The sequence below is a fragment of the Phaseolus vulgaris genome, chromosome 8 (genome assembly GCF_000499845.2).
Source record: "Phaseolus vulgaris cultivar G19833 chromosome 8, P. vulgaris v2.0, whole genome shotgun sequence".
Taxonomy (NCBI): domain Eukaryota; kingdom Viridiplantae; phylum Streptophyta; class Magnoliopsida; order Fabales; family Fabaceae; genus Phaseolus; species Phaseolus vulgaris.
Genome location: NC_023752.2, coordinates 21142715 through 21165329, shown reverse-complemented (window position 1 = coordinate 21165329; position 22615 = coordinate 21142715). Strand labels below are relative to the sequence as shown.

Genomic DNA, 22615 nt, shown 5'->3' with positions numbered 1-22615 from the left:
AATCACTCCCACAATCCAAAACCTTAAACAAAGGAGCAATCACCTCACCCCAACCAAAACCCCTTTGTAAGAATCAAACCAAACAACCACAAAAACCACCTTAGCACTCTCCTCTTGGATTTCCACCTCATGGAACCCAAAAACCCCACCAACAAATGGACCACGTTACCCACGTCAACAGTCACCTTCACATACTTTTTCTCCTCCAACATAAACTCTAGAAGGTTCCGCAACGGCTATTATTTCATCCCCAAATCTCCAATCTTCATCCTTGTCGTTAAGTCCCACACGTAAAACCTCACATCCTCTTTTTAAGCACTAATACTTGGCATTGACACAACAAGTGTGAACCCATTTGTTAAAATTCTGGTTTTGGATATCTTAGAAAGCTTCCTTGTTGCACATCAAGTTTCACAAATGCTAGGTCCAAATCGCTTTGCATCAGAAGCTTCCTACTATAGTAAACATATATTGTGGCACTCTGATGTGGTCGCCGCCACCACTGCCACCAGCTGCAAAAGCGACGGACTCTCACTAAAGTCATAGTTCTCAGCGACTAAACCACCGTGCAACTCCTCCAACTTGTTACAAATGCATTGTCATTTTCCAACGAAGATACATGTTAAGTGCAAGAAAGAGAGCACAACAAGAATGAGCTCCACCTCTCATTAAAGACTCGAAGCTCCTGCGAATTCTTCTTCTACACGTCGTTAATCCTCAGTGGCTATTGAGAAATCCCATTTTTCTGAAGGAATATTTTGATAAAATACGTTACAAGTTCGGACTCTAAGTAACAATCTTATGTTATCAAACCAAAGATAAAGAAAGAGAGAAATTTTCATTATGATATTGTTTCTAGATACCTATGCTTATCCTTATATTGTAGTTGATATATAATGGGTCAAATTGAACTCTAGTATTGTATTGATAAAAATACCCTTCCAAAGTTTCGTTTATTTAGTATTAATGTGCAATTGTGACATTGAAGCTAGCATAATGTTTGGGAAGTTAGAAGTGTGTTAAAGGGAGACCAGAGAGGCCTAAAAAGGTTGAGTCTAGGAATGTGTATTTAGATGGAATCATGCAGGTTATAGTTCATGTTTCTAGACATAGTTTAGTTTTGTCCTAAGAAAAAGAGAAGAAGAATATAAGTAGAAGAAGGGAATAATGTAACATAATTACATAAAATAGACAAACATGACACTGTACATTGTTTTAAATATACATCTAGCAAATTATTACCTTTTTAACAATGTCAACGTCAATCTAACAAACAGAACCATATTAAGTCATTTTAACAAAAATAAAAACTACATTGAGAATAAAAAAAATTAAAAGACTACATTAAATAATGGATAAATATTAAGAGTAAAAACTGATTAAACCTAATTGTTTAAGAAAAATTAATTTTTTCAATCACATTCTTACGAGAATAAAGTTCACAATTAATATATTTAATCTCAATAAAGAAACACATGTTACCTTCATTGGGTATAATATATTAACAACCTAATTTTTTATACAATCACTTTAAACTCCTAATATTATTATATTAATATTTTTTATCAAATAATTATAAATTTATTTTTTATTATATATATTTATTTATAAACCTATCGCATAAAAAAATTATATACAATTTCAAAAAGTTGTGAAATTATGTTTTAACTGCGAGCATTTATATGAATATGTACTAAAAGAAAGAATAAATTATCTGAACTGAGGCTTTCTTAATGTCTCTGCACCGAACAAAGTAGTTGTAGACTGGTAGTTTCAAAATGTGGGAATCTTGAAAAAAATAAGTAAATGTTTTCATTCATTTTACTGAAAGAAAAAGTTTGACATGTCACGAACATAAGACATCACAGTCACTCACACGGCGGTGCTGTTGAAACGCTTGACTCAATTCTTTTTTTCTTTTCTTTTTCTTTTTCTTTGACACACCTTTCTTAATGTACCAAACCCATTTTTGGAGCCTTCGCATTCTCAGATCAAACCCTCTACACTAACAAATCTCTCTCTAAAGGGTTTAAAGACGTCTCCTTTCCAAATGTTGTCTCTTTCTACTTCAACCATCGCTGGTGGAATTTTGAGCCTTTTCCCTCGAAATTAATGCATGTAAGACTCGAGCTTTGATGCTGCATATCAGTTTTTCGTTTGCACATTCATGTGGGTCATTGTGTGCTTGTCTCAGTTTCAGCAAAGGGATAAAAGGGTCTGGGTGAGTGTGGCTTGAGGAATGCCTTTCCTTCAATTCAGTTCAAGGGTAGCCTTGTGTTCTTTTCATATTGGAGCATGAATTTGCTTGTGGGGTGGATTTTAATTTTCAAACCATAAGTGATAGCACTCTATTTGGCAAAAAGTAAGGATTTTTGCAATTACAGTGAAGTGGGGGGCATTTGTTTTAGTTGAGGGAGCAAAGGATGATTCAGCTGTTGTTCTTGGTGATTTTTGCTGAGGGGGTTCTGGCATTTCTTTTGTTGGTGAAGATAGGACCTTTGAGAGATCTTGTGATCAAAAGCCTGGATCAGTTGAAGATGGGGAAGGGTCCAGCTACCGTCAAAACTATTGCTGGTACCATGTCTGTGATTCTCCTTTCAAGTCTCATGAGTATTGTCAAGATCCAGAACAAAGGTGCTAAACTAGGCACGATGTCGCCCATGGATCAAGTTCTGTGGAGAACTCACTTGCTGGAGGCTTCCCTTATGGGTGCGTTCATGTTCCTTTCATCTGGGTTATTTGCATCCTTGTTGACTGGTTTAGTGCTTATTATACACTTCATGATTTTTTCGTAGTTTTAAGGCTCCAAGTGTTGATGTGCATTTTTTTGCTTGACCCTTCTTTAGTAGGATCTTAGTTGTATGAAATCTTAAATTGGTTAGTGTTTGATGCGTTGTTCTGCTTACCATTTTTGTCAGTTCTAAACTAAAAGGATTATTGTTAATGCACTTGCTAGTTCCCGAAAGAAAGGTTTTAAATCATGGTTGTACTGTGCTGATGGTAGTGTTGCAGTTGTTGTAAGGTTGACGTGGTGATACCATAATCACATATGGTTATGTGGACGATTGGTGATTCAAAAACCTTTCATGAAAGACGATGAAATAATTTGTTAGGGTGTGTTACAGGCTGTGGTTTTCTTTTCGTAGTTCTTCTCATGCAATGATAACACGTTTATAGATAGTAGAAGAACATTCTTCCCACACATGGTTTTTTAGCTTGGTGGTATCTTTCTCTAAACAATGTGTCATGTTCACAAATAAATAAATGGTCGAATTTAGTAATATCTCTGTATAACTGTTTGATCGAGGCCTCTGAAAATTATTTGTTGTTACTCTGTTATTGAACTTGTTCTAGAAAATATATCCATAATATCTTCAATTTGAAAAGATTCTGAGAAGGAATAATGTTTATTATTAAGTTGCTATTAGAAAATTGACTCCTAAAAGGATGCTTTTGGCTACAGGAGTATGGAATTGCATCACGAGAATATAAATCGAGAGTTGTTGGGGGGGAAGGGTTAGAAGAGGATAGTCCTGGGACAGTGTTCTCTGTGTTCTTCATTATTAAATCAAGATTACTGTTTTTGTTTCCTAAATAATATATGTTTGTATAAGCATGACTCCAGAGTTTTAGATATTTTCCTTAACTTCTTTGTTATTGAGCTTTCTCCCATGGTAACTTTGTACTACTGAATATTAATATCACAAACTTAAAATTAATATTGCTCTAATATAACATTAGAATATGAAAGCTCACTTTTAAAAGCAATGATGTTATAAACTAATTGCAGAAACTTTCTCATACTATTTTTCTAAATTCTTATTTTAACTTGTACATGAACTAATTTTAGCTTATGAAAAAGTTTATTTCATTTTTTTTTCTTACTTTTCTCTCCTAGAAGTGTCTATGGAGAAGTTACTCCAACTATGCTCAAAACCAATATGGGACATACACTACTCCATCAATCTTGTCAATTTGTAAAGAGCAATGGAACCCATTTCAGAGTTCAGAGGTTAGGTCCAACTTTTTTGATCCATCAAAATTCATTTTTGGACTGACCCGAACGTATGGTGGGCTAGGTTGGTCCACGGGTTTGGGCCTGTTTTGACGGCACACCTCAATACCAAGTTCCTATCAGTTTGAGAGAAGAAATAATGAAATGGGAATAGAGCTATTTGATGTAGTTACAAGTACTTTGGAGTTAGTTACCATGTCAGCACATGTAGTTAACAATAAGAGAAGTGGGGGCTTGAGAAAATATATGTTGGGAGGATACTGGTCCCTCAAAGAACCATAGTTATTCATTTTGTAATATCTTACATTTTGGAGATATGCATTGTTCAGTCTTTCTTCTTTCTGTAAACCTCATCTTTCTTAAGTTTCTGATCCAGTTTCTATAGATACGCCTGAGCCAACACCCACTTCCACAATTTAGAGTAGGAGATCCCCCAGGGTAAGATGACGACACTTTACTCTGGCATCCAAACCTACTCTGAAACAATTATCAGCTTCTTCAAACCAAGAACTTAGTGTTGATGGTAATGAGGGAGAAACTTCGAGGGTCCACTATCTTCTGACTGAGACAAGCCAACTTCCAATAAGATAACTGCTCTGATGCCCGTGTCTGGTGCTTCACTACCAAACTGGTTTGTTCATCTCCATCTGTACAAAAGGCAGTCATTCAAAAATTTAGAATCAAGAAATTTTTTTAAATAGTGAATAAAGCAAGATTTAGATGGACCCTGTCTTTATCTATCCACTGAAATACCTATATATATATGAAAAGAAATCTGTTTGAGAATCGATCTAGAATATCCTCTATCTGGTTAGGTAATATCCCTACGAGTGACTATAGCAAATGCAATGATATTATTAAAATAAATATTTGTCTTAAACTTATAGAAAAGTCAACTTAAAATTAAAATAAAATATTAAAAAGTAACATCTATTATTAGAGAAAAGGTGAAAAGTATGCAATATGTGTGTGTGACTGGTGTCTTGGTGTGCTACATTTTGGACATTAGTTGTCAGACATGTTGTGTCTGATCTGCCCTGATAAACTTAGAACGAAAGAAGATGAACTCAGAAGTCCAGAACATAACTCAGGAAGGACTCAATTGGTCAAAGAGGAACCCAGATGACCTCAGAACCAGAAAAAGAAGTCAAAATGAAGAGAGTGAAATGAAGACAGACCAAGTTTACCTGAATCTTGAAGAGAGAAGATTAATTGAAAAGGAGGCAGAAAATAAAAGGCCAAATGAAGCAAATAAATGTGGATCAGATGTTTTATAAATAATAAAAAAAAGGTTTCAAGAAGCACATTAAGATTTTTGCGCTTTTTGGTGATCTTACTTGATAGATCCTTTGATCCCACAGTTCCCACAAAAAAATGAGCTGCAACTTGGAATTGCTATTGCTCAGCCTTTCGAAAATCATAAAATCGTGCTACCTTACTTAAGATCATGATTTTGACTACCCTGATGGTAGTATTAAGAACAGCGTAGTAAGCAGTGTATAGAGTTGACGAAGCTGATATGGACTTTGATTGAATATGAAACATCATTTTATGATATAACACATTTCATGTTTCACAGTCATCTGGTTGAAGAAATATCTATGCAGTTCAAAACATAATTAGGAAGATGTAATGAATTTCAATAAATGCTTCTTAGTGTTTGTTTGCTGGGGGCATGATAACAAATACTATTATATGGCATTTCATCTACTGGCCTTTGTATTGTGTTTTTAGTTAGAGTTGTTTGTAGAAATTTCAGAACTTTTGATTAGGTATTTTTTTTCAGTCATGTGTCATACTTGTAGAATTTGACATAACTAAGGTTAAGGTTGTGACACTTGTAGAATTTGAAGTATTGGAAGTATCCGCATATTCTCTAGTGATGTTTTATTTACTTATTTTTTGGTAGAGATGTGCTGTCGTATGTGTTTTATTCAGCAAGTTTAGTCTGCAATTAAGTGCATAAGAAGATCTATGTCTATCCAATCTTGTCTTTTCTTCTAGACCTTCTTCACTTTGAATGCTCCGAGGACACTGGACACCAATTTTCTTGAGTTCTTTTAGGGCCAACTTAGTTTAAGGAAATGTTTTTTGGTTTCATTAATAATTAAACACATCTCAACAGAAATAAAGTGACATTTTTGTTGTTATTTGTAAAAATAGAAAATGGGACAAAAACAGTTTGACACAAACATTACCATACATCTTAAACTTGTCTTAAATGAATTATTCTGGTCTTGCAGGTTTTGCATTATTCCTTGGATTCCTTATTGATCGAATCCACCATTATCTTCAAAAACTTGTCAATTTAAGGAGTAGTACAAGAGCTTCAAACGAAGATTTGGAAAACCTTAGAAAGGAAACTGTCCAACTTAAAGGAAAGGGTGAGAAAGCTTCCAAGGAGATAAAACAGCTGAAGGAAGAGCTTTCACGTGTGTCCGAAAGTTTGAAAAACATAAAATTGGAATCTGAAGAGAAGGACAAGAAAGTTGAGACTGCTGAAGCACATGTTGCTTCCCTCCAAAAGCAAGCTGCAGATCTACTACTTGAATATGACAGACTCTTAGAAGAAAATCAAAATCTTCAGGCTCAAACACTGAGGCATAAGAGTTGAGGAATGGCTTAGATGCATTGATAAACAAATTTTTGGGTGAGCTTTCATCTGGGTCATCCCTGGTTAGGCTGCAAAATCTTTATTTTGGAAAAAAAAAATTCTTTTGGTCCTTTTTGAAAATGCAACATTAACCAAAAGAGTACTGTGCTAAGTTTTGCAGTTCGTTATCGATTTAGTTATTTAGATCGTTGCGTAACAAATGCACCATCTAGTTTCTCTTTTTGTTTTAACCCCGTCCTTTCATTGTTTGATGGATATATTTCAGTTGAAGTATATTCGCAAGAATTAGAGAGGGTTTGTTGAATTTCAACACTATAATTGTGCCTTCAAGTGCGTCTTGCCTTACCATTTTATGCAAAAAATTCTTGAGGTCAGAAATTCGTAAAGTACATTTGATAGTTGTTTGGACCGACTTGAGATAATATTACTAAGATGAATTACTAACTAAGTTGATTTTATTCTTAAAAGACGTTTTTGTAAGTTAAGAGAGAGGAAGGTTTATTTAAAGTGTCATTAGTCTCGATTCTTAAGTGATGTGAGATTATTGGACCACTGAGAGTTAAAGGGAACAAAGATTAGTCTTTAGAACTACTTTTCAGTTTTGTTTTGTAGATTGTAGATTGTAATTGTTTTAAGTAATTTAAGGTGTTATTTATATTAACATATATACTTGAGAGTTAAGGAAACAATTCAGCTTTAGAACTACTTTTCAATTTTTTATAGATTGTTGATTGGAATTATTTTATGTAGTTTAAGGCGATATGTATATTAACATATATATTAGGTATCTATTATCTTCTATGTTATAACACTAAAAGTACAAGTATTATTCATTATTTTTTTACTTTATAAAATTTAATTTATCTACATATATATTATTAATTTTTATTATTTTAACAAAAATATGTAATAAGAATTTCTATGACTTTGTTAATTTCTTTAATTTTCATAACAATTACCTGGATGTAAGAAAATATTTAAAATTGGAAGAAAGAATTTTGTTTTATCCTATATTAGAAAATGAGTTTAAAGTGTAAGTTATCTTTACAAAATTTATTTGTAAGGTAAAATTTATCTATACTTATATATTATAAATTGGTATAGTATTTAATTGTTATGCGTGATAACACATATTAACATATAACTAATTTAGTTATATCAATTACTTTGATTTTTCTTATATATATATATATGTTTGCTTCTCTCTTTTGTATGATAATTTTTATGATACCGTTTTCTGCAATACAATTTTTGCTTCTATCCTTCTTACATGATATTTAGAGATACCATGACTTTCACCATTTTTTCTCTTACCCATAACTTTGAAATTTCTTCCATTGTTTTCTCCTCTCTCCCACATGTCTTAAACACACCTATTTCTCTTAAAAAACTGTTTACAATTTTTTAATATGGTAACGACAAGTGTTTCTCACTTTTAAAGGTCTAGAACTATTCAAATTCTTGGAAGGCTACTTTCTCTAGTCAAATATCTTACCAGTATTGATGCTCTTCATGATATCATCGATCAAGAATTCAACTATGAGCAACAAGATCAACTCTTGGTTGTGTGACTTCTTGCTTTTATGGACTCATCCATTCTCACTCAAATGATAGGTCTCTCTTATTCTTTTGAAACATGGAATAAATTGCATGTATACATCATGTTTCTTGGTCAAGAGTTAAGGTGAAGAAATTAAAGCTTCAATTATGTACACCTAAAAAGGATAAGAATGTTACCACTTATCTTCTTGACATCAAGAAGATTGTTGATAGCTTAACTGCTATTGGTCACCTATCACGACAAAAGATTACATTGAAGCCATCTTGGATGGTCTTTCTAAAGACTATGATATTTTTATCACATATATTCTTATATACACATATTCCTACACGATTGAAGGGATTGAAACATTGTTGTTGTCTCATGAAGAAAGACTGCAATTGCTATCAACAATACCCATATTTTTGGATCTGCAAATTTTGTTCCCAAATTCAAAAATAAATTTTCTCAAAATAAGCAATAGATAGAAATACAAAAATCATTTTCAAAGTCAAAATCATTGGTTCAATGAAACTAAGAACTCAAAAAGGACTTCTTGAAACAATTTCATTATAATCTTTGCTACGCATAAGGACACAATGCATATCGTTTTTAGAGGAACTCTTAAAGATTATATATTTTTCAGCATTTTCAACAACCTACTATTTTCATTGTTAATAATGCATCTCTTACTTCTACTTTGTCTTTATGACATTCTCGTCTTGGACATGTTTCATACCAAACTGCTAAAAAGGTTTTAACAAATAACAATATTGTTTAATTTAGTAAAAAAATCGCATCTTTAATGTTTTGTATGACATTTGTGTAAGAGACAAGATGCATCAATTACTTTTTTAGAAAGTTTTATACAATTTATCATAATCCCTTATAATTAGTTTACATTTTACATTTAGGACACTACTCCTCTGACTAACACAAGTGTGATATAATGAGAGTAGAGAAATATCATATATTTTTAGGTGAAATTATTTTCAAGGAATGATATTTATACATATAGATTAAAAAAAATCACAATTTATAAAATTTATTCAATAAAAATAATTCATTGAAATTTGTATGATTTTAGATGTTAATGATTCTTTCTTAATATTTTAAAATGTCATATTGAATACCAAAAACTTTTTTTAATAGAAAAAATCTTTTAGAATATCACTTGAATACATCTATTTAGTTTTCCTACAATCTATTTTTAGGTGAAATTATTTTCAAGGAATGATATTTATACATATAGATTAAAAAAAATCACAATTTATAAAATTTAGTCAATAAAAATAATTCATTGAAATTTGTATGATTTTAGATGTTAATGATTCTTTCTTAATATTTTAAAATGTCATATTGAATACCAAAAACTTTTTTTAATAGAAAAAATCTTTTAAAATATCACTTGAATACATCTATTTAGTTTTCCTACAATCTTATTCTTGATGTGCAAAATTGAGAATGTCATACAAATCATAAGTGATGTTGTTGCATGTCTAATTCATTCTCACAAAATCAATCTCCTCAACTTATAAGGTGAATATTACCCATTTATAAATTAACCATATTTCTAGTTCATATGAAATTTCAATTCACATCCTTGAATGTAAATAATAAATAATAAAAATGAAAAAAAAAAATGGAAAAAAAAAAACGCCGTCTGTGGGAATCGAACCCACGACCACGTGGTTAAAAGCCACGCGCTCTACCAGCTGAGCGATGAGCTAAGACGGCTTTATATTATATATTTGTTTTGTTACAAAATAAAGGAACTTCTCACTCGTGTATGTATTTTTGTCTCCCACCTCTCGAATTCGAATTCGCACAACCTGGATCAACAATGGCGGAAATATCCGATTCTCCATCAACTTCAAAACCTGTAGAAGAAAACACGCAAACCCACGCGCCACAAATCGACTCCAAAACCACGCGAAACACAAAACCTGGAGTCAAACGCCTCATTATCAGTGTTTCTGTGCTCATCTCTTTCATCCTAGGTCCTTTTCTCCCCCTCTCTCTCTCTCTCACTTATCTTCAAATATTTATTATTTATTTATTTATTAATTTTTTGTTGTCGTTGTTGCAGGTTTTCCTCTTCTGTGGAAATCCATCGAAATCTACCGGGCGCCCCTCCCTTTCGATCGAATCGACTCCTTCTCGTCCCAAGTCGAATCGACTCCCCTGTCCTTCCCATGCCGCTTTCAAGCCGTTTTCATCGGTTTCGATTTCAAGGCTTCGCGCCGGGAGGTGGGAGCGGCGATCACGAGGAAAATGTCGGACCTAGGTCGCGGCGGTTGCGGAGGAAATTACTCCGTCGCCGTGGAAATGGGTGATGTTAGTGCGTTCGAGTTTGGTGGGAAGTTGCGGAGTGATGACGAGGAATCTGATGAGTTGGTGAGGAGTGTAGTGAATGAGTATGGAGGAGGGCATGCTTACAGCGTTGTGGTGGTGAATGAAGAGGGGGAGGTGAGGAGTGTGGTGGGGAAGTATCGGCACGCGTGGATCGTGGGGCGTGTAGAGGAGGAGGAGGCGGTGTTGCGTGTGGCTGAGATCTTTGTTAAGGTTTTTGTTAATGGAGGGGACGAGGAGGGTTCAGTTCGCAGTGAGTTTATGCCTGTTGGTGCTGATGGGAGGATTGTTCTGTCTTTCAGTTTGCTCAATGCAGACCCTCGAGATTGGATATATGATTGGTATGAATTGTGAAATGGAATTTTGCTCAGATTAGTATCAAATGTGAAATGAAATGATTGAGGCTTTGTTTCTGTTTTATAAAGAATTTATGTGTGATTTGATTCATTATAAGTAAGGTGCAGCTTGTATTGCATTGTTGCTTGGAAGTTTTGTTTTATACAAATTAGTTTTTGAGAGATGAGATTATTTGCAAGTTGATGGCTTAGTAGGAAAACTTGTGATCATGCTAACACTTTTGGGGATCAGTTCTATAGATTTGCATTTTCATGAATCAGTAACCACCCTATTATAATTGTAAGATATATACTTACGAAAGTTGAGGCAGGTACAGAATGCACCTGCTTCAACTAGTGCCAGAGTTGGTGATTTTATGATTGGGTAAAGACAAAGATTAACCATGCGATGTTAAATATTCACTGAACCTGTTATATAATGTAGGTCCTATCATCTATTATCAGGATTGTTTGAATCTTTTGAATTGTACCAATTTGAAGTTTTTGTGATGATCATATTGTAGGAATTTTCGTGAAATTGATGAGACTTTTTTACAACCCGTGATTGAGGCTTTACAACCTATAGCAAACATCAGTGTTGAAAGCCAGGTGAAATCTCGTAAATGTAACAATTGTTACAAGTCATTGGATCCCACAGATGAAATGATTTATTGTTCCTCCCGTTTTGCAGGTTTTATACCATACGCCAAAGTCTTCATTTTCTTACTGGGATGATAAGCATGACAGCCACATATTTACAACCAAGGATCTTCCTTTCTTTGTATGTTCATCTATGACTTTGAATTGTGATTTATAATATTTAGTTTATTTTGAAAACAATTACCATGTTTTTAGGTCTAACTTGTAACTCAACTAACTTATTAGCATGATGATGTAATGTAACTTCCCCCCCTATGCACATGACATATTAGCACGATGTTCAGCTGATAAAATGATGGTATATTGGTCATTCAGAGGTTTTTCTTATCTTTTTATGTATGAGTTCTCTTAGATTTGTTCTAGTTATATACTTTTTTTATGGAAACCTGCTATCTGTTCTTTTTTTATCTTTCTCATCATAGTTTTTTCAATGTTTCACATATCTGGTGGGATGCTTTAATGGTATATTTATGACATGAATATTCTAACTGAAACAGGTGAATTCAAATGAGTGGCACTTAGATACTTCTGTTGCAGCAGGAGGAAGGTCAAAAGTATTGCAACTTGTGGTGTATATTACTTGATCCTAAATTTATTTACATTTTGATTGCCACAATTTACGGTATGTAGTCTTTAGTACTAGGTGGGTTGGGGGGGTGTGTGTGGAGAATGAAATTACTTCTCAAGTGTCTGATTCCAGCTAGTTTATTAAAGACAGCTTACATTTTAAGCTTTCTTTATGTTAGGTATATACCATCTGCAAAGGAGTGTCCTCTTCAACTGAAGCTTCCAAATGGAGATATCTCTAAAACTAATGGCTTTATATCTCCGGTTATTCATCTTACCTTAAAAAATTTCCTTATAATCTTTTATAAAGTTACAAAGTCTGTTAATATTATGAAGCACTTATTCTGGAATGTTGCAGATGTGGGGAGGTGTTGTTGTCTGGAATCCCCAAAGCTGTATAAAAGATTTGGAAAGCAAGGATCCAGTTAGAATTACAATTTCTCGCCAGGTTTGTCTTATATTCATTAGTTGGCTATGTTGTTGACAATAATTTCTTCTCATTGTTACTTTTATACACAAGCATCTTGTAACTTTTTATTTCATGTGTGATTCACTGATACACTCGCAGCCCTGATTTGCTTCTAAGTAATAATTGATAGATTATCATTCTAAGGAACTTCATTTCAGCAATTTGGAAAATAATTTTTTCTTTTTTATAAAATAAAGAATTTAATGCCAGTTATGTATGCAGATGTACTTTGTGCATGTTTGGAAATTGCTTAGTTTTAGTTAATATTCATTTAAAAAATATATGCTCATGAACTGGCGAAACATAGCAACTATTCATTCATATTAAGCTAATCTTGACGTGATTTTTATAGTCCCAGTGTTGTAGATTATCATTATTCTCTTGCCAAACATTGAAGCATGCCTATTCTGGAACAGGATCTCCAAATGCTTTTTGAAGTTCTCATGGGGCAGCTGCGGCAACTCCTTGGTCTGAAGTCTGATAACCTTTATGTTGGTGAGTCAGGCACATCCATTCTCCTAGGCAGTGAAAGGGGTTTCACAGAATGGTGAGAATAGTAGTCCTTGTTCTACCCTTTTAAAATTACTAATTGCATGTTTTATGTAGTTATTTTCTTCCGTTCAAAAGGAAAGAACCAAGAATATGTTGGTTGAATTGAAACAATGTGTTTCAAATAGACAGTGGAGTCTGTTTATATAGAATAATTACAATTAATCATAGAACATTTTGTTCCTATAATCCCAATATCAATCCAATTAATCCTAGGACATTTTGTTCCTATAATCCCAATATAAACATAACTGTACAAATAATAATAATAATAATAAAAAGATAATATGAAACCAACGAGAAAACAAAAGGGGGGAGACCGTTTTGATATTCAGTTTGAGGAAGGATATTGACCTCACACTCAAGAAAGATGAGTGATAAATCATGGGGTTGATCACTACAGGTTATCCTGATAACATCAAATCTGGGTTCTTATAACTCAGAACTCCATAAAATTGTTACAAAGAGAAAACTTAATTTTCTTTTAGATTTCATATATTTCTCATTATATTACAAGTGCATCCTTTTATATTTCTTCACTAAGTAATCTTTAATATCCACTAGCAATTAACTCCCACTAGTGCGGCCTTTAATTCCCATTGTGCATCATTATTTCCCACCATGAGAAACATGAATGGTTCACTTTGAAGTTTTTTTTTTATCTTATCAGCTGACCATTCAACCTTTTAATTAAAACATAATAAAAGTTATAAAGAAAATCCAAAATTATATTGACCCCTCTACATCATATCATTTCCTCCTTCTTCAAGGAAATTCATCCTCAAATGTCATGAGTACACTTCCACCAAGAGAATCATAATACCCGGATCAAAGATCATCCTTTTATTAGTTTTCCATTCTAGAACTAGAATCCTTGCAAACACTATTGATTTTAATTGATACCATATGATGTGTTGTTGAGACATATCGTGAAAAACTGTTCCTCACATTATTGAATGGACAAAACAACAATATCTACTCAATCATAAAAACATCTTTATTATTATTTTTTCCTTCCTCTTTGTTGGTCACTTCTTTTCGTTTATTTCTCCTTTTCTCTTTTCTTCTATATCTTTTTTATTGAATTTCTTTTTCTCTGAACTCCTCTTTAATTTTTTTTTCTTCACTAATTTTCTTTTGTACTAGTTCTCTAATTTTCTTTTTCTCCATCTCTATCATCCCAATTACAAAATCATCAATAAACAATTTGTGATATGCATTGAGTTGAGGAGTAACTTTAGCACCGGTACCTGCCATAAGTCCAAAATATAAAAATAAAAATAAAAATAAATTGAAAGTAAAAAGAAATCTTACTGAATATCAAGTGTGGATTCTCTAATACTAACGATGAGAAAAAGGAAGGGGTGTGTTCTTATATCTAGTTTGGGAAAGGATATTGATGCCACACTCAAGAAAGAATGATAGGTCACGAGGTTGTTTGTCACATGTTACCCTGGTAAAATCAAATATGGGTTCTTATAACTCAGAACTCCATAAAGTTCTCACAGAAAAAAACTCAATTTTTGAAAATTCATATATCTTCCATTATATTACAAGTGCATCCTTTTATAGGATGAATTAGGTAAGACTCTCTAAATTCCACATTAATTCTTACTAAGTTATCTTTAATAACCACTAGTAATTAACTTTAACTCATACCAATGCTACCTTCAATTCCCACTATATGCATAATTATTTCCCACCATGAAAAACATGAATGATTCATTTTGAGGTTTTTTTTATCTTCTCATCTGACCATTCAACCTTAATTAGAAACATAATAAAATTTATAAAGAAATTCAAAATTATATTTACTTCTCTAGATCATATTAGAAACTGATCCTACTTTGATTCTTTACCGTCACTCTCAAACTGGAGAAAATAAATCATTCACTCCCTCTATCCTTTTTGGTTGGTTGTGTTACTATACTTTCATTCTTCTAAAATGATGGCCTAGTGCTGGCATTTGTTCACTCTAGCGCACCATATTGGCCAGATCAATGCTTTATTTTCCTTCTTACTTTCAACATGAAATAAGTGAGACTTCTCTTTGTTTTGTCAAATCTATAGTTTAAAACCATCAGATTAAGCGCTATACATCATTCATATGATATATTTAAGCTATCTTTTGATGCGTCTTTGAATCATATGATTCACTTCACATGTTATTTATTGTAATTAAAAAAATAGCATAATAATCTACTATATGAATCATGATCTGATAACCTTGTATTGTCCATTAAATAGATGAACCCTAGAACACATGGTATTGGTTGATGCCACTAAAGCAACACATTTAGTTTGAAATGGTGGTAGAACGGAAAATTTGTTACATTTATGTTGTATGCATGTGGCTAAGAGGCCTAAGCTATTTATATAATTTATTTTCTCATGTAATGAATAGATCACCATGAAGTTGTTTTTGTGGGGAATTGTGTGTAGGGAGTTGGATGTTTTGTCTCGGAAGCATATATGCTTTAATCTTCTTTCATGTGCTACAACACTTGGATCGCTTTCTAGATTGGTATGTTTGTGAATTAAGTTTCTTCATCTGTCTGTTTTGGCTGGCTACTGTCTAATATTATCGAACTTTCATTTTCTGCAGGTACAGTCATTGCCAAGGATGATTATCATGGATGAGATTGGAAAACAGGTGATTTGTTGGTCTACATGCTTGACCTTTGCTTGTTAGACTTATGTTGGATGATACTACACGAAGAAGTGTATGAGAAACGAACTTGAGAGATCTTTAATTCAGATTCATATACATTAGGATTGGTGGCTTAAAAAAGAACCTCAAGGAAAGATAAAAAGGAAAACATGATAGAGTTTATTCATAGGATTTTAGGTTGCATATAGATTGAACACAAAACACCTTTTGTTTAGAAAACAATATAAACTATTCTAACATCCCCCTCAAGTTGAAACATACACATTGTATGTTCCAAGCTTGGATCATGTAAATTGAATCCCTCATCATCTTAAGGATTTTGTCAAAATGTCTGCAAGTTGATCATTAAAGCCAACAAGCACAGTGTAAATTTACTTGGATAACAACTTTTCTCTAATACAAGGATAGTCAATGTCCGTGTATTTAGTTCTCTCTTGAAACACAGGGTTAAAAGCAATGTGAAGAGCTGCTTGATTATCTGAATACATCCTCATTTGTTCTAGCAACTACATTCTGATTTTTACTCATAAGACCTCAATTCTTGGATAAAATTTTTATCTACACAAGTTCATGAGTGAGTGGCGCCATTGTCCAGTTTTCATCTTCATCACTTGTTCTAGCAACTACATTCTGTTTTTTACTTTTCAAAGAAGCAATATTCCCTCTAATGAAAAATGATATCCAGTAGTGGAACGTTTGTCTGTAGAAGATCCTGTCTAATCAACTTCACAAAACCTAGATATTTGGGTACTTCCTTTATCTTCATATAGCAGACCTTGTTCTGGTGTCTTTTTGAGGTATCTAAGAATGCAAAAGACAACATTCTAGTGATCAATGCGAGGAACATGCATAAACTGACTAATCCCATCAATTTCAAAAGATAGGTCAGACCTAATAATAGTGAGATAAATAAGTTTTCTGATAAGTCTTGTATATATCTCTGGATATGAGAAGGGCTTACGTTGTTTTGCCATTAATTCTTGATTTGGATCCATAGGACCATCCACAAGTATACAATCAATCATGTCTCTTTCTTTCAATAGATCTAGCTTATATATCCTTTGAGAAATCACAATACCTTTTGATTGAGTCACTTCAATGCCTAGAAAATATTTGGGACACCTTAGATCTTTGTTTTGAAAGTTACTGCACAAATGTTGCTTTAGTTGAGCAACTTTAGTTTCATCATTTCTTGTGATAACTATGTCCTCAACATACACAATTAAGTAAACACATTTTCCAGGAGATGTATGACAATAAAAAACTAAATAATATGCTTTGTTGTGTTTCAAACCAAAGATTTGAACAATATGACTAAACTTTTTAGACCAAGCACGTGGGGACTGTTTGAAACCTTGGAGGTAATCTCAATCTGCAAAGCAACCCAGACTCTCCTTGAGCAACGAATGTAGGAATTTGCTCCATGTAGATGTCCTCATCCAGATCATCATGAAGGAAAACAAAAACATTCTTAATATCTAATTGATGAAGAGGGTAATGTCAAAGAGTTGCCATAGAAAAAAAGAACAATAGTAATTTTTGATGTAGGAGAAATACTCGTCACCATTTGCTATATAGGAGACATTTGAGAATATCCTTTGGTCGCCAACCTAGTTCTAAGGCAATCAATCTCACTATATGGCCCCACCTAAAGGGCATACATCCATCAACAGCCAATTGTCTTCTGCTAGGTAGTAGAGAAACAAAGTCCCATATGTTCAAGAGTCTGCATTTCAACAATCATGGCTTGTTGCCATCTAGGATCAAAATCTAGATTCACAACTCGCAAAATCATGACCATAAAGGATTTGAATGTCATTTGTAAAGATGCTGAGGCTTCTTCCTAAAGGATTTGCCTGTTTTGAATATTATGAGGGTCCCTAATATATTGGGTTCCACAAATTTCTTAGCAGAGCACAAAGTTGGAAGTCTAGCTTCTAATTGTTCAACACTTTCTGATGATATTTCACCGTTGTCTTTTTCCCAGTGATCATGAAAACGTGGCTAAGAAACCAAAGCTCAAGAAATGAAGAAAATAAATAATTTTTATTAAGTTTTTCCGAAGTAATTGTGGGAGACCCAGGAAACGAGTAGGTAGGTCCAGTACATAGACATTCCACAACTCCAACAGTCATGGTGACCAGAAACGAAAAACCAAAAAAGGTTTAGAGAATAAAGTCCTCTAGGGTTCAAGAGAACATGTACATAAACAAATGACGAAAAGGTAAGTAGGAAGGTTGAAAGAGGAACAAAAGAAGTCAGTGCAAATGACGGGGATGGCGCAATGGTGTTTCGGTGACAGGAAGGAAGTGTGTGGGTGACATGTGCTTGACTAAGATGCAAAGAGAAGCCGTGCCTGATAGTGTGAGGAAGAACCAGCCTTCTCAACTGGTCGGATTGGGCGTTGCACGAAGAGACATTTCAGATCTGGTGGTTGTTAGAGAAAAAGATGCTGTCCAGTGACAATGTCAGTGGATGATGTTAACTCATTGAACAATACAAGCAGAGTGGGAACAACTCGCTCTTACTTGAAGGAGTATATGCGAAAAAGAACTTGAGAGATGTTAAATATCTCTTTTGGTTCAGATTCATATGTTTATAAGGATCAGTGACTTTCAACATAAGCTTAAGGAAAGAGAAAAAGGGAAATGTGATGAAGTTTGTCCCAAGGATTCTAGGTCATAGAAGATGCGACACAACACTTTGCTTAGAAAATCATATAAATTATTATAACAGTATTATTAATGATGCCATTCATATGCTAATAGCTGATAGGGCGATGAGGTGTTGCCTTTAATGCATGTACCTAAGTGCATGAGGAACTCACGCTTTAAAGCTAGCTTTTAAAGGGGAAGAACCAAACACTTCATTTCTCCTCTGAACATCCCATACTACTGATAGGGTGTTGAAGTTTGACTTTAGTGCATGTTATTAATAAGCACCTAAGTACTTGGGGAACCCATCCTTGAAGCTAAGTAAGGAGAACCTGAACTTAAATACTCTACTGAACATCCAATATTACTCAGTATGAGACTTAAACACCTATGATTCTAAAATCCCTATCATAGCATCGACCTTGAGAGCTAACATCTTGACAATTCACACTTCATAGCGCTTCACTCAACCATTTTGTTGGTCAAAACCCTCCACCTACAACCCAGCTCTTCTAATACCAATTGATAAACACCTAAGCACTCGGGGAATTCACCCTTAACTTAAAAACTAGTTGTTAAGAAGGGGAAACCAAATACTTGAATACTCCACTGAATGTCCCATACTACTCGATTAGGGTTAAACACTCCATAATATTCAAATCCATATCAGTTAATGTTCATTTTAGGTAAAATAATGTTTTCTCCTTTTGCATTTTAGTTGTGAAAATTTTTAAGTTATGATATTTTATTTTAGATTTTTGGTCAGAAAATGACAATTAATTTTCAGCTGTAGTAATAAATTTGTTGTATATTAACACTTTGCCTGATGAAGTGATATAAAAATGTTGTCATCATCTTTAATTTCCAAATTATACGGTTTCTCAATATTTTATGGTCTTGGAGCAGGTGAAGTTTTCTCTTGAGGCAGCAAAATATGCTCAAAGTAATGCATCTATTGGAATATATGATGCTTCAGCTGGTATGCTTTTCATAGACTTTATGATAATTTCAAAAGCTTGTTACCGACCTTGGTGAAGATTTACTACCTGATTTCTGCTACTAACATATGGTTAATCTCTTCTCTTATCAGTATCATCAAGGCAATCGAGATCTCTGGCCGAGGATGCCTTTTTTCACCCTTCAATTATGTCCATAAGCTATTATTCTTTTGAGCATTGTTTTGCCATCTATTCGGTTTGTCCTTGAACTCTTCCCTATAGTCTGGCTTCTGTGGATTGATAAAACTTGACCTTTGGATGATTGCTTCTTATTGGTGGTCGTCTTTACCTTTTGGCATGCATCCTTAGGGAATGTAGGTTATGCATCTGAAATGATTCTTGTTTAATTTGTCAATTTTTTTATCACAAAGACTGAAATGAATTAAGATATTGAAAGAACCGTGGTGCCCATAAAAAGTTTAGCCTTTACGTTGTTCTTTAAGCATGTCTAAATTCTTTTTGGCTTGTTTTGCCAACCTCTTAATGTTTGTTGTTACTGCCTCTGCTGCTGAACGAGATCAATTAGTTGAGAAAATTTTAAGCATCAATTGAATACTTCTATTTTTGCAGCCATTTTTTCTGCCAGTTATTATGCATGTCCTCCTAGCTGCTTTACGAGAATGGAAGAGGTACAAACAAGAAAGTAGAAAGTACTTAGCAGCGAAGGCGAAAGCAAAAGTTTCATAATCCTCTTGACCAGAGATGGCAAGATGAAGGAAGTTTCATGGTGGTTGGGGCCTAGCATGTGGTAGAGCACCTCAGTAGAGCCTCCTTCCTCTCTTCCCAAGATCTGCTATATGTGAATTTTGTTGAAAATGACAATATTGACATGACACTTACGGGACAAATCACATTATTGGAGCAAGGTAATGTTGACACGGCGGCTTTTGGTTGTACCATAGTTGAGTAGATTGAGGGGAAAAAAGGCACTTTACTCAAAATTCACACTTCAGAAAAGTCTATCTTCATTCTACTATTGTGAATGAAAAACGATACTTTTGATTTGACTAGATTTTGCTGAATTGTGCTTATTATTGTATGTGATTTCTTAATGGAATATTTGATATTTGTATCCATTGTGATTTTATTTTTCACATGTCTCCTTACTGAACCAGTACAACCTTATTAGTGGAGCAAAAAATATGGAGATATACGAGGGAATTTTATTATCTATGTTGTCTTTTGCGGGAACTGCACATATACGAGAATACACTGATAAATAAAAAGTAGATTCCTTTAATGTTAAATTTTCATATGATGGCGGCGTTACAAGATTTAGTATCCATCTTTGCATTTAAAGGCCCTGGTTCCTCCATTAAAGGTATCAATTGAGCAGAGAGAGACGCTGGTGTTAGAGTCATTATATTTGTGCAAACGATAAACTCTAATGCTTCGCATAAACTTTAATAAACAAAATACAGCCCAGAGAGGTTACAATTACATTGAACGCTAACACAGAACAGGCATCTAAATTTTTAAACCAACTGTATGAATCTTAACACAAGACCCAGAAAAACACCTAACATTAATGTACATTTTGGTCGCACATAAATTGAAGGATGGAAGAAGGGGCAATTCTTATTGCACTTCCATGCGTTCCTCTGCAGATAGAAGAAGTGAAATGTAATTTTACGTTTTTTTCATCTTCTCCATTAGCACTTTCCTCCCCTTCTTCGCTGCAACATCTCCTACCTCCAACTTTTAGTGTCATAGTCGCAGTAGCCTCCACTTCTAGTGTCAGCGTTGCAGTAGTTTTTCGCCTTCATCGTTTAAATATAAAAAAAAAAATATTTTGGATTGTATAATTAGAATAGAAAATAAATTTAGTATTTTAAATTGTATGATTTGGAATAAAAAAAATTTAGTATTTCGGATTTCACAATCCATAATACAAATTAATAAAAAATACAAAAAAATACAATGTATTTCAGATTATAATATGTAATGCAAACCAAAATTTATATTATGAATTGTGGAATCTAGAATATAAATTTGTATTTAGATCACAAAATTTGAAATATAAATTTTGTATTTAAATTCTACAATTCTACACTTTAAAATATAAATTTTTTATATTTTAGATTGTAAATTTCGAAATATAAAACTTCTATTTCAAAAATTTGGAATGAACAACTTTTTGGTATTTTTGAAAATATGGGGTGTTAGAGGAAACTATATAGTTTTTAAGAGTAAAAAATAAGGTATAAGACCTATTCGTATTCTTTATCACTTTAAATTCTTTTATATATTTTTCTTTATTTGTTTGTCTTCAATCTAACATTTTTCATTTTTATTTTAGTTCTCCCATATTTTATTTATTTATTTTCATCTATAGATGAGTTGAGGCAAGGGACTGCAGAGAATACTATCAACCGGTAGATTCTATTTAAAACAGAGATGCAAATCTTGTATATCCCATTCTTTGTTCTAGGAGTAACACTAAGTAATTTGACACGTCATTAAAATATGAAAAAATAGTATTAAATTAAGAAGAAAATACCATAAATTTAAATGATTCTTTTACATATTGAAATCTCATTATTGTGCCTGCTTTGTTCCCTGTCAAATTCAACAGTATCGAAGGTTATTGTTTCATGCCACTGTCCCAAAGGTTTCCAATATTATTCATGTTTATTACAGGCATGGTTTTTTAGGCATTAAGAAGTGATCTTTGTGCTTGTTTACTCTTTAAGAGATTCATTAATAATTCAGCATCTTTACATTCAATCAATTCTAAGTTTCCAATGTAAAAATTAAACTAAGTTTATCAAATCCACCAATTTCCTCTCCTAAATAACCCTAAATCTGACTCCTCTTTGATGGCTATTACATCTCTTATAGAAGATGACAAGTATTTTTACTCATGTGGCAAATTCCTTCCTTACTCAAATTAAATGACACAATTTCTTGGCAACCCATTTTTTAAGTGTATCTACTTTTTTCTTATTATCACATCATTCTTCTTTCTTACACTAAATCCATTTTTAAAAGAATGTGTTTGATATAAGTTATAAGTTTCATCTTTATTATACACAACTCAGACACAAATAATATTTTTTTAGCTCATCAATTTTGAGTAGATAACATTTCTTAAGCTCCTTATCCTCCTTATACAACTTTTTTAAATCACTGTTTGAGAAAAAGTATTTTGAGCATATCTACTTTTTCTTGTTATCATAATACAGTTCCTT

At 33.2% G+C, this 22615-nt stretch overlaps 2 protein-coding genes and 1 non-coding gene across 4 annotated transcripts; 2 read left to right on the top strand and 1 right to left on the bottom strand.

Moving 5' to 3' along the window:
- The first annotated feature begins 1775 nt into the window (after positions 1-1775).
- On the top strand, positions 1776-7007 carry LOC137826318 (uncharacterized). Of its 2 annotated transcripts, XM_068632246.1 has the most exons (3): positions 1885-2118; positions 2195-2709; positions 6259-7007. In XM_068632246.1, the coding sequence occupies exons 2-3, from the start codon at positions 2424-2426 to the stop codon at positions 6627-6629; spliced, it is 657 nt and encodes a 218-aa protein (XP_068488347.1). In that variant the 5' UTR covers positions 1885-2118; positions 2195-2423; the 3' UTR covers positions 6630-7007. The 2 variants fall into 2 exon arrangements, with proteins under 2 accessions (XP_068488346.1, XP_068488347.1); XM_068632245.1 differs by having other exon boundaries at positions 1776-2709.
- Positions 7008-9826: 2819 nt separating this feature from the next.
- TRNAK-UUU (transfer RNA lysine (anticodon UUU)) lies at positions 9827-9906 on the bottom strand. Its single transcript has one exon. It is a non-coding gene; the product is annotated as a tRNA-Lys (tRNA).
- Positions 9907-9943: 37 nt separating this feature from the next.
- LOC137823964 (uncharacterized) lies at positions 9944-20500 on the top strand. The gene is made up of 13 exons (XM_068629364.1): positions 9944-10169; positions 10259-10862; positions 11381-11465; positions 11548-11637; positions 12014-12087; positions 12263-12347; positions 12442-12531; positions 12969-13099; positions 15544-15625; positions 15707-15754; positions 19333-19405; positions 19517-19620; positions 19995-20500. The coding sequence occupies exons 1-13, from the start codon at positions 9959-9961 to the stop codon at positions 20109-20111; spliced, it is 1794 nt and encodes a 597-aa protein (XP_068485465.1). The 5' UTR covers positions 9944-9958; the 3' UTR covers positions 20112-20500.
- The last annotated feature ends 2115 nt before the right edge of the window (positions 20501-22615 follow it).

Excerpts from the sequence above, each read along its gene's own strand:
- LOC137823964 (XM_068629364.1), top strand. The coding sequence starts at position 9,959 with ATGTATTTTTGTCTCCCACCTCTCGAATTCGAATTCGCACAACCTGGA. Across the intron at positions 11,466-11,547 it reads ACATCAGTGTTGAAAGCCAG|GTTTTATACCATACGCCAAA; the intron begins GTGAAATCTCGT and ends CCCGTTTTGCAG. Across the intron at positions 19,406-19,516 it reads AATATATGATGCTTCAGCTG|TATCATCAAGGCAATCGAGA; the intron begins GTATGCTTTTCA and ends TTCTCTTATCAG.
- LOC137826318 (XM_068632245.1), top strand. The coding sequence starts at position 2,424 with ATGATTCAGCTGTTGTTCTTGGTGATTTTTGCTGAGGGGGTTCTGGCA. Across the intron at positions 2,710-6,258 it reads GCTGGAGGCTTCCCTTATGG|GTTTTGCATTATTCCTTGGA; the intron begins GTGCGTTCATGT and ends CTGGTCTTGCAG.